At 44.3% G+C, this 11918-nt stretch overlaps 1 protein-coding gene across 1 annotated transcript in view; it reads left to right on the top strand.

The window, feature by feature from the left end:
• The window catches only part of furinb (furin (paired basic amino acid cleaving enzyme) b), a 215994-nt gene extending 212276 nt beyond the window's left edge, over window positions 1-3718 (top strand). The window contains 3 exon segments of the mRNA XM_014125103.2: window positions 1485-1613; window positions 2345-2853; window positions 2856-3718. Coding sequence (XP_013980578.2) covers window positions 1485-1613; window positions 2345-2853; window positions 2856-3056 — 839 coding nt within the window. The 3' untranslated portion in view covers window positions 3057-3718.
• Window positions 3719-11918: the final 8200 nt, after the last annotated feature.

An 11918-nucleotide genomic window follows, 5' to 3' on the forward strand; every position in this document is an offset into this window, starting at 1 on the left:
TTAGACTGCTGCACCACTCGGGAGCCCAAATAAAGGCCTGATTGGTGGACTGCTGCAGAGATGGTTGTCCTTCTGGAAGTTTCTCTCATCTCCACAGAGGAACTGGAGCTCTGTCAGAGTGACCATCGGGTTCTTGGTCACCTCCCTGACCAAGGACCTTCTCCCCCGATTACTCAGGTGGTTCCAAACTTCTTCCATTTAACAATGATGGAGGCCACTGTGTTCTTGGGGACCTTCAATGCTGCACACATTTTTTGTACCCTTACCCAGGTCTGTGCCTCAACACTATCCTGCCTCAGAGCTCTACGGACAATTCCATCGACCTCATTTAATTTTTATTTGTTTTATTTAACTAGGCAAGTCAGTTAAGAGCAAATTCTTATTTACAATGATGGCCTACCCCGGCCGAACCCTAACCCAGACGACGCTGGGACAATTGTGCGCTGCCCTATAGGACTCCCAACCACGGCCGGTTGTAATACAGCCTGGAATCGAACCAGGGTCTGTAGTGACGCCACTAGCACTGAGATGCAGTGCCTTTGACAACTGTGCCACTCGCGAGCCCCCTCATGGCTTGGTTTTTGCTCTGACATGCACTGTCAACTGTGGGACCTTATATAGACTGGTGTGTGCCTTTCCAAATCATGTCCAATCAATTTAATTTACCACAGGTGGACTCCAATCAAGTTGTAGAAACATCTCTCAAGGATGATCAATGGAAACAGGATGCACCTGAGTTCAATTTCGAGTCTCATAGCAAATGGTCTGAATACTTATCTAAGGTATTTCTGTTTTCGTTTTGTCATTATGGGGTAGTGTGTGTAGATTGAGGATTTTTTTAAATTTAATGCATTTTAGAATGAGGCTGTAACGTAGCAAAATGTGGAAAAAGGGAACGGTTCTGAATAGTTTCCGAATGCACTGTATATGTTGAAGAGGGTGGGGATGCATCCCTGTCTCACCCCACAGCCATTGGGAAAGAAATGTTGCCAATCTTAACCAGACACCTGTTGTTTGTGTACATGGATTTTATAATGTTGTATGTTTTCCCCCAACCCCGTTTTCCATCAATTTGTATAGCAGACCCTTATGACAAATTGAGTCAAAACGTTTTTGAAATTAACAAAGCATGAGAAGACTGCCTTTGTTTTGGTTTGTTTGTTTGTCAATTAGGGTGTGCAGTTACCTCTCTCTCTCTCTCTTTCTCTCTCTCTCTCTCTCTCTCAGATGTTCTTAGTCAGCCTTTCTTCTCCTCTCCCTTGGTTTGTCAGTCAGCTCACCTACCTCTTCCCTCTTCCTTCTCCTCATCATTATATTACTATCTCTCTGACACACTCACCCAGTCTACCTCTCTCCTCTTGGGGGTATTGAATTGTTCATTCTCTCTGTTCTTCTTTCTCCTCTCTCTTGAGTTTGAAATGTGTTCACTCTCTCTCTCTTCCTCTCCTCTCTCCTCCCTCCTTTCTCTCCTCCCCCTCTCTCAGGTGTGTTGAGTCAGTTTACTCTGATCCTGTACGGTACAGGCTCCAGCTCCATTAACCCCTTGTCTCCTGACTTCCCCCGGCCGTCCAACAACAGCTGCAAGACCTTCGACGCCCAGCAGATCTGCATAGGTGAGACACACTGAGACAGCTAGCTAGCACTAAGATTCCTACTCTCTTTACACATTGAGACAGCGTCCTCCATAGGTAACTGCTGGTACTGAGGATGGGACATGTTGAGTTCCTTGCTCATTGCTATGGACAGTATTCACTTACTTGACCTACTTATGAAGTTATCTAACCTAGCTCAGGTCATAATATATTCAGAGTGTCTAGTTTGAGGGCTGCGCAAAACCATGAATACACATTTAATGTCAAGCCAAACTCATTTGAAAGTTAAATGTCTCGCTTATCGTGATGCTGTGACTCTTGTACGCCAGCTATGAATATGCATCACCCTAAATATGTGAGAAAACAACATATGTGGTGTCACTTTAGAAAAGCAGAGAGGGTATGTAGTAGTGGCTGGCAGGCAGCAGTAGGGCTATGACATTGAGAGAGGTGTTGGGTTGGAGAGCAGCTGTGTTTTGGGAGGCTGAGAGGAGGCAGATGGGGTCAGAAGCCTCTTGGTGACACTCAGCATGTGGATGTGGGCTTCTCATGCATATGGCAGGACTGTTAAAAGGTTTCAGGCATGTTTTTGCCTTTTTGTGTGGGGGTCTATGTACGAGCGTTTGTCCCCACTGACTGCTCAGAAAAGCAGCACCTCATCCCCCTTTGTATGTGTATCATCTCGCTTTTTCACTCTCTCTCTCATCTTGTCCTTTTTCTCTTTCCCTCTTCCCCTTTCTCCCCCTATCCAGAGTGCAGCCCAGGCTTCTCCCTGTTCCTGCAGGGTTGTGTGAAGCTCTGCCCCCCCGGCTTCACCACGGGCCCCCAGCTCCTCAACCTGTCCCTGGACAACTGGGTGGACTTGTCCTCCGTCCAGGCCTGCCTGCCCTGCCACCCTGCCTGCCTCACCTGCTCCGGTTCCGGGCCCAACGACTGCCTCTCCTGCCCCCCTCACAGTCACCTGGTCCTCACCGCCTGCCTGCACCAGAACCAAGTCCAGCGCAAGTCCCCAACTGGCCAAGTCCTCCAGGGAGAGAGGAGTGGACCAGGGGAGAGCCCAGTGGGGTCAGAGCAGGGGGAAGAGGGAGAGCCTCCAGGGCCTAACCTGGGCCTGTCCTCTCCTCTGGTTACCCTGCTTGCAGTGCTCAGCTGTGCCTTCATTTTGGCAGCCTTCGCCGGCGTCTTCCTCCTGCTGCAGCTGCGCTCTGGTGGCGCCCCCTGGGTCCGGAGGACCAAACTGCACTCTGTGGAGACAGGGGAGGGGTCTCGGGGGGCATCCGTGTGGGCTTTGGCTTCGGCCTGGGGCTGGGCTGGGAAAGGCAGGGCAGGGTGTCTTATAAGGGGATCCCCACTGTGTGGAGGGACGAGGACCAGGTAACACTGGGGGGCTCTGAATCGGACATCGAAGACCTAGACTGCCACAGTGAAAGGACAGCCTTTATCAGGACACAGAGCTCCCTCTAGCCCCCTCTCTGACCCCTACATCTGGGGGAAACTCTCTTCAGAGGGGTTGGTCTCTCCGGCCCCTCCCTCTGCTAGAGCTCATGGGTCTGTGGTTTGGGTCTGGCTCAGGCCTCGTCCCTTGCTGAGACTGATACACAGAGATGCTGGTCCAGGGATGTGATGGCAGCCCAGCAAGTACCTCCAGGTCCACTGATTCACCCTCAAGCATTAATCAACAGAAAATGTTTTAATTCTATAAGTACCATATTTTATTGTATATTTTTTTTCCTTTGCTTTTAAAGACTTTAATAAGATTATTCCCCTGGCCCAAGGGTCAAGGTAAAGGGAAACTACAGTTTTTGAATTGAGTTGGGGATCCATAGTTTTCGCTAATGTTTCCCATTGACCTTATTTTTGTTGCGGTATACACACGGCCCTGAGCCTCTGTCCTAATATGAGCAGGCATGGGAAGAGATGTCTGTATGTATCAGCATACGTGCGCGTGTATGTGTGACTGTGACTTTGTACACAAGAGCTAAATAGCCACCCAACATAGTTTCTGAGTGGATGAAGAACACAGCAGGGTTTATTTAATGTACAACAGAGAGAGAAAGAGAAAGTTTGGATTTGTAAATTAGATTCTCTCTGTGATAAACACCTTCTGATTAAACTTTTTCCTACTACTTGTTCTTTGAGAGCTTCCTACTCTGCTCCATAATCAGTGGGCTGCTGCACTTCTTCAGCAGCTAATACAACCCCACTATACACTGAGTGTACAAAACATTAAGAACCCTTCCTAATATTGCGTTCTACAAGGTGTCGAAACTGTTCCACAGGGATGCTGGCCCATGTTGACTCCAATGCTTTCCACAGTTGTTTCAAGTTGGCTGGATGGCTTTTGGGTGGTGGACCATTCTTGATACACACAGAAACTGTTAAGCATGAAAAACCCAGCAGCATTGCAGTTCTTAGCACAAACTGGTGCGCCTGGCACATACTGCCATACCCCGTTCAAAGGCACTTCAATATTTTGTCTTGCCCATTCACCCTCTGAATGGCACACATACACCATCCATGTCTCAATTGTCTCAAGGTTTAAAAAATCTTTATTTAACCTGTCTCCTCCCCTTCATCTACACTGATTGAAGTGGATTTAGTGACATCAATAACGGATCATAGCTTTCACCTGGATTCACCTGGTCTGTCTATGTCATGGAAAAAGCAAGTGTAGAAACATCAGAAATCCAGCACAGACTCTTTTGGAGTAGTCTTCAAGGTTTTGATAACTATTGAGCTTTAGTTTGGAAATATTGTCCACAACAGCTTAATAGCACTGAATACCAATATAGGCAATTGTTGAAAGGCAAAAGTCGTAGTAGTGTGGTTGTTTGTTGGACATAAGCAGAAAGCCCATGCATCAATCACTTAACCTAAAGCTATTTGACCTTCTCAACATTTCTCTATTCTCTTGCTTTTGGCAAGAAATTACATCATATTGTCTTCATTCTCCCTCTGGAGGCTGTATTGATTTTCAGGGTTTCTTTCACCGCCAAGTCTTTATCAGTGGAAAGAAGAGAATAGCGTTCTCTTGTTATTACACACTTCACACACTTTGACAAGCAAATGTATTGGCCCGCTGGTATTTTTCACCTTGGCAGACATGCATTATTAAGTTATTGGTATTATGTTATATTTTTAAGAACATACAGTACCAGTCAAAAGTTTGGACACAACTACTCATTCCAGGGTTCTTCTTTATTTTTACTATTTTCTACATTGTGTTAAACAAATTTTAGATTCTTCAAAGTAGCCACCCTTTGCCTTGATGACAGCTTTGTACACTCTTGGCATTCTCTCAACCAGCTTCATGAGGTAGTTACCTGTAATGCATTTGTGCCTTGTTAAAAGTTAATTTGTGGAATTTCTTTCTTTCTTAATGTGTTTGAGCAAATCAGTTGTGTTGTAACAAGGTAGGGGTGGTATACAGAAGAAAGCCCTATTTGGTAAAAGACCAAGTCCATATTATGGCAAGAACAGCTCAAATAAGCAAAAAGAAACGACAATCCATCATTACTTTAAGACATGGTCAGTCAATCTGGAAAATTTCAAGCACTTTGAAAGTTTCTTCAAGTGCAGTCGCAAAAAACATCAAGCGCTATGATGAAACTGGCTGTCACGAGGACTGCCACAGGAAAGGAAGACCCAGTTACCTCTGCTGCAGAAGATAAGTTCATTAGAGTTACAAGACTCAGAAATCGGCAATTAACTGCACCTCAGACTGCACCTCACAGAGTTCAAGTAACAGACACATCTCAACATCAACTGTTCAGAAGAGACTGCGTAAATCAGGCCTTCATGGTCGAATTGTTGTAAAGAAACCACTACTAAAGGACACCAATAAGAAGAAGAGACTTGCTTGGGCCAAGAAACACGAGCAATGTAGATTAGACCGGTGGAAATCTGTCCTTTGGTCTGATACGCCATCCCATCTGGTTTTCGCTTAGTGGGACTATCGTTTGTTTTTCAACAACAGGACAATGACCCAAAACACACCTCCAGGCTGTGTAAGGGCTGCATCAGATGACCTGGCCTCCACAATCACCCGACCTCAACCCAACTGAGATGGTTTGGGATGAGTTGGACCGCAGAGTGAAGGAAAAGCAGCCAACAAGTGCTCAGCATATGTGGGAACTTCAAGACTGTTGGGAAAGCATTCCAGGTGACTACCTCATGAAGCTGGTTGAGAAAAATGCAAAGCTGTCATCAAGGCAAAGTGTGGCTACTTTGAAGAATCTAAAATATATTTTGATTTGTTTAACACGTTTTTGGTAACTACATGATTCCATATGTGTTATTTCATAGTTTTGATGTCTTCATGTAGAAAATGTCGAAAATATTTTAAAAATAAAGAAAAACTCTTAAATGAGTAGGTGTGTCCAAACCTTTGACTGGTAATGTTCAGTTAAAGTCGGAAGTTTACATACACCTTAGCCAAATACATTTAAATTCAGTTTTTCACAACTCCTGACATTTAATCCGAGTAAAAATTGCATGTTTTAGGCCAGTTAAGATCACCACTTTTTTCTAAGAATGTGAAATGTCAGAATAATAGTAGAGAGAAGGATTTATTTCAGCTTTTATTTCTTTCATCACATTCCCAGTGGGTCAGAAGTTTACATACACTCAATTAGTATTTGGTAGCATTACCTTTAAATTCTTAAACTTGGGTCAAACGTTTCGGGTAGCCTTCCACAAGCTTCCCACAATAAGTTGGGTGAATTTTGGCCATTCCTCCTGACAGAGCTGGTGTAACTGAGTCAGGTTTGTAGGCCTCCTTGCTCGCACGTGCTTTTTCAGTTCTGCCCACAAATTTTCTATAGGCTGAGGTCAGGGCTTTGGGATGGCCACCCCAATGCCTTGACTTTGTTGTCCTTAAGCCGTAGTATGCTTGGGGTCATTGTCCATTCGGAAGACCCATTTGCGACCAAGCTCTAACTTCCTGACTGATGTCTTGAGATGTTGCTTCAATATATCCACATCATTTTCCTCCCTCATGATGCCATCTATTTTGTGAAGTGCACCAGTCCCTCCTGCAGCAAAGCACCCCCACAACATGATGCTGCCACCCCCGTGATTCACGGTTGGGATGGTGTTCTTTGGCTTGCAAGCCTCCCCCTTTTTCCTCTAAACATAACAATGGTCATTATGGCCAAACAGTTCTATTTTTGTTTCCTCAGACCAGAGGACATTTCTCAAAAAAGTACAATCTTTGTCCCTATGTGCAGTTACAAACCGTAGTCTGGCTTTTTTTCTGGAGGTTTTGGAGCAGTGCCTTTTTCCTTGTCAAGCGGCCTTTCAGGTTATGTCGATATAGGACTCGTTTTACTGTGGATACAGATTATTTTGTACCCGTTTCCTCCAGCATCTTCACAAGGTCCTTTGCTGTTGTTCTGGGATTGATTTGCACTTTTTGCACCAAAATACATTAATGTCTAGGAGACAGAACGCATCTCCTTCCTGAGCGAAATGACGGCTGCGTGGTCCCATGGTGTTTATACTTGCGTACTATTGTTTGTACAAATGAACATGGTACCTTCAGGCGTTTGGAAATTGCTCCCAAGGATGAACCTGACTTGTGGAGGTCCATGATTTTTTTCTGAGGTCTTTGCTGATTTCTTGATTTTCCCATGATGCCAAGCATAGAGGCATTGAGTTTGAAGGTAGGCCTTGAAATACATCCACAGTTACACCTCCAATTGACACAAATTATGTCAATTGGCCTATCAGAAGCATTTTCTGGAATTTTCCAAGCTGTTTAAAGGCACAGTCAACATAGTGTATGTAACCTTCTGACCCACTGGAATTGTGATACAGTGAATTATAAGTGAAATAATCTGTCTGTAAACAATTGTTGGAAAAATTACTTGTGTCATGCACAAAGTAGATGTCCTAACCGACTCGCCAAAACTATAGTTTGTTAGCAAGAAATTTGTGGAGTGGTTGAACGACTTTTAATGACTCCAACCTAAGTGTATGTAAACTTCTGACTTCAACTGTATATTCTGAACTCGTCGATTCAATCAAGCCGATACAATCAAGGTTACAGCATATTTTAAATAGATTATATTGGATTGTATTTTATATCCTTTTTTATAATATCCTTTTTATTTGACTGATGGATGATGTCAATATTGTGGGGATAAATGTCATGCTGAAATAAAATGACTTTGGGAGGTCATGTGAAATGACATCTGTTGTGTTGACCCATTCTGTGCTCTGTATCACCCTTGGAGAGCCTTGCTTTCACAGCAGTCAGCCAAAACTTAGACACACTCACACAACACACTCACAGAGCTAATGCCTTGTCAGAGCCCGCCAGAGTCCGCCACTTCCTGATCTCTAGGGCTTGTTTTGGTTTTGCTGCCAAGTTAACTCTCCTCTACCGTTTTCTCCTTCACACTACTCAACTACAGGAAGAGCATTGCCCGACCCCCAGATAGATATACAATAACTTCCTCTAGCCCTAGATACTGCTGAAATACCAGTACATTAATATTTAACCTAGATTCATTTGAATGGGAAAAGTTGTGCATGTCCGTCAGTAGTATTTGCAGAGTTCATTAAGAGGAGTTTTCCTCCAGCCTCCTGAAGAGTAGAGAGGGGAGCAGGTCTAAGATAATAGTACATCCTGAATGCGCCCCATAATTAGATCCGCAGGGAGAAATTGTAGCTCATTTAGGAAACCCGTAACCTGTGCATGCCTTGCATGGCAAGTACGTGTGTGAGTGAATGAGTGTTGTGTTGAATCTGCAGAGGAGATGGAGAGTGACTTGCTATGTACTTTCACTCACCCATGTAAGTGTGTGAGCGTGTGCTGTAGGGGTTGTTCAGTGGTCATTCAGTCTGTCCTCTGTGTCCTTGCTGCAGTGGGATGTAGGAAGAGTCTACTGTAGTATTTGTATTGTTTTTATTAAGGATGCCCATTAGCTGCTGACAAGGCCGCAACATTAAGTCCACTACTTTTCTACAATGTAGAAAAAAATAAAATAAAATTATGAGTAGGTGTGTCCAAACCTTTGACTGGTACTGTATACAGTCGTGGCCAAAAGTTTTGAGAATGAGACAAATATTAATTTTCACAAAGTCTGCTGCCTCAGTTTGCATGATGGCAATTTGCATATACTCCAGAATGTTATGAAGAGTGATCAGATGAATTGCAATTAATTGCAAAGGCCCTCTTTGCCAGGCAAATGAACTGAATTCCCCAAAAACATTTCCACTGCATTTCAGCCCTGCCACAAAAGGACCAGCTGCCATCATGTCAGTGATTCTCTCGTTAAGGCAGGTGTGAGTGTTGACGAGGACAAGGCTAGAGATCACTCTGTCATGCTGATTGAGTTCCAATAACAGACTGGAAACTTCAAAAGCAGGGTGGTGCTTGGAATCATTGTTCTCCCTCTGTCAACCATGGTTACCTTCAAGGAAACACGTGCCATCATCATTGCTTAGCACAAAAAGGCTTCACAGGCAAGGATATCGCTGCCTGAAAGAATGCACCTAAATCAACCAGTTATCGGATCATCAAGAACTTCAAGGAGAGCGGTTCAATTGTTGTGAATAAGGCTTCAGGGCACCCAAGAAAGTCCAGCAAGCACCAGGACCGTCTCCTAAAGTTGAATAGAGTTCCATGTACCCATGGCTCTATGTAATACTGTGCACATCCCATAATCGGTTCTTGACTTGGGGATTGTGAAGAGATCTTTGGTGGCATGTCTTGTGGGGTACGCATGGGTGTCTGAGCTGTGCGCTAGTAGTTTAAAACAGACACCTCAGTGCATTCAGCATGTCAACACTTCTTACAAAAACAAGTAATGATGAAGTCAATCTCTCCTCCACTTTGAGCCATGAGAGATTTACATGCATATTATTAATGTTGGCTCTCCGTGTATATTTAAGGGCCAGCTGTGCTGCCCTGTTGTCAATTTGGTTACAGTAAAATAGAAATGTATCTGGTCAAACACAATTTTATCCGAAGGTTTACTATGGGATGGTAACGGGCTGATTGGTCAGCTATTTGAGGCAGTAGTGGAGGGTTTCTGCCCGGTCTTGATGGAGGGCCTGGAGGGCCAGGCTGGCTGGATGGATTCTGGATTCTGGAGGGTTTCTGCCCGGTCTTGATGGAGGGCCAGGCTGGCTGGATGGATTCTGGCTTTTATGCAGGTCCTTGTAGAACAGTCATGGTCTGTGGAATACTGTTCGCTATTCTTCCAGTTAGTTTATCAGTTGGCTTTTTAAGCTCTTGGTTTATTTTGAGTAGTTCTGTAACATGCCAGTCTCTGGTAGGAAATGGGATAAGAAATACTGCTGCAGCAAGAGACAGGGATGTTGTTGGCAAAAACTTGGTAAAATAATGATAAAATGCTACCAGTCTAGTTCAAATACAAGCTACAAGATATAGAAGGAATAGTATCTTATCTACAGGATAAGGAATAGTATGTCAAAAGGTCAGTCAAAACATCAGAAATTCAGTTAATCGCAGAGCATTGAATTAGGAATTAAAATACTAATTTAATAGGATCTCTATGGTTTGTTGCATAAGTTAGTTACATGTCCAAAATTGTAATTCAGTAATGTAACTTTGGGATTAGCCAAACTCAGTAACGCAATCCAATTACTTTCCCCGTAAGAGGCAGTGTCCCCCGACCCCCCGTCTCAGCCTCCAGTATCTATGCTGTCTATGTGCCGGGGGGCTAGGGTCAGTCTGTTATATCTGGTGTAATTCTCCTGTCTTATCTGGTGTCCTGTGTGAATTTAAGTACGCTGCCTCTAATTCTCTCTCTCCCTCCTCTCCCGGAGGAACTGAGCCCTAGGATCATGCCTCAGGACTACCTGGCCTGATGACTCCTGGCTGCCCACAGCCCACCTGGTTATGCTGCTGTTCCAGTTTCAACTTTTCCGCCTGCGGCTATGGAACCCTGACATGTTCACCGGACATGCTACCGTGTCCTGGACCTGCTGTTTTCGACTCTCTCTCAACCTCTGAATGCTCGGGTATGAAAAGCCAACTGACATTTACTCCTGAGGTACTGACCTGTTGCACCCTCTACAACCACTGTGATTATTATTTGACCCTTCTGGTCATCTATGAACATTTGAACATCTTGAAGAACAATCTTGCCATAATGGCCACGTACTCTTATAATCTCCACCCGGCACAGCCAGAAGAGGACTGGCCACCCCTCAGAGCCTGGTTCCTCTCTAGGTTTCTTCCTAGGCTCCTGCCTTTCTAGGGAGTTTTTCTTAACCACCGTGCTTCGACATCTGCATTGCTTGCTGTTTTAGGCTGGGTTTCTGTGTAAGCACTTAGTGACATCTGCTGATGTTAAAAGGGCTTTATAAATACATTTGATTTGAAGAAGACAAAACAGATCCATCAAAGAAATATGTTGTGTCGTCAAAGTGGTGTCTGACTTGTGGTCAGACTCGCTCAGTTCGAACAAACTTAAAAAAACGTGCTCCTTTTTTCAATGCGGAATTGAATGTCATTGAGAAAACAGAAAGGTGTCAATGTCATCCAAGAAGTAATCATCTACACTGAACAAAAATATAAAACGCAACATGCAACAATTTCAAAGATTTTACTGAGTTATAAATTTATTAGGCACTAATCTATCAATTTCACATGACAAAAAAAAAAAAAAAAAAGTAGGGGCGTGGATCAGAAAACCAGTCAGTATCTGGTGTGACCACTATTTGCCTCATGTAGTGCAACATCTCCTTCGCATAGAGTTGAACAGGCTGTTTATTGTGGCCTGAGGAATGTTGTCCCGCACCTCTTCAATGACTGTGCGAAGTTGCAGGACATTGGCGGGAACTGGAACACGCTGTCGTACATGTCAATTCAGAGCATGCTCATAGGGTGACATGTCTGGTGAGTATGCAGGCCATGGAAAAACTGGGACCTTTTCAGCTTCCAGGAATTGTCTACAGATCCTTGCCACATGGGGCCGTGCATTATCATGCTGAAACATGAGGTGATGGCGGCGGATGAATGGCACAACAATGGGCCTAAGGATCTCATCATGGTATTTCTGTGCATTCAAATTGCCATCGATAAAATGCAATCGTGTTGATTGTCCGTAGCTTATGCTATCTCCCTGCTTGGTACAGTTGAAACCGGGATTCATCCATGAAGAGCACACTTCTCCAGCGTGCCAGTGGCCATCGAAGGTGAGCATTTGCCCACTGAAGTCGGTTACAACACCAAACTGCAGTCAGGTCAAGACCCTGATGAGGACGACGAGCAGGCAGATGAGCTTCTCAGAGTTGACGACAGTTTGTGCAGAAAATCTTCAGTTGTACAAACCCAATTTCATTAGCAGT

This window comes from Salmo salar, chromosome ssa10 (genome assembly GCF_905237065.1).
Source record: "Salmo salar chromosome ssa10, Ssal_v3.1, whole genome shotgun sequence".
NCBI lineage: Eukaryota > Metazoa > Chordata > Actinopteri > Salmoniformes > Salmonidae > Salmo > Salmo salar.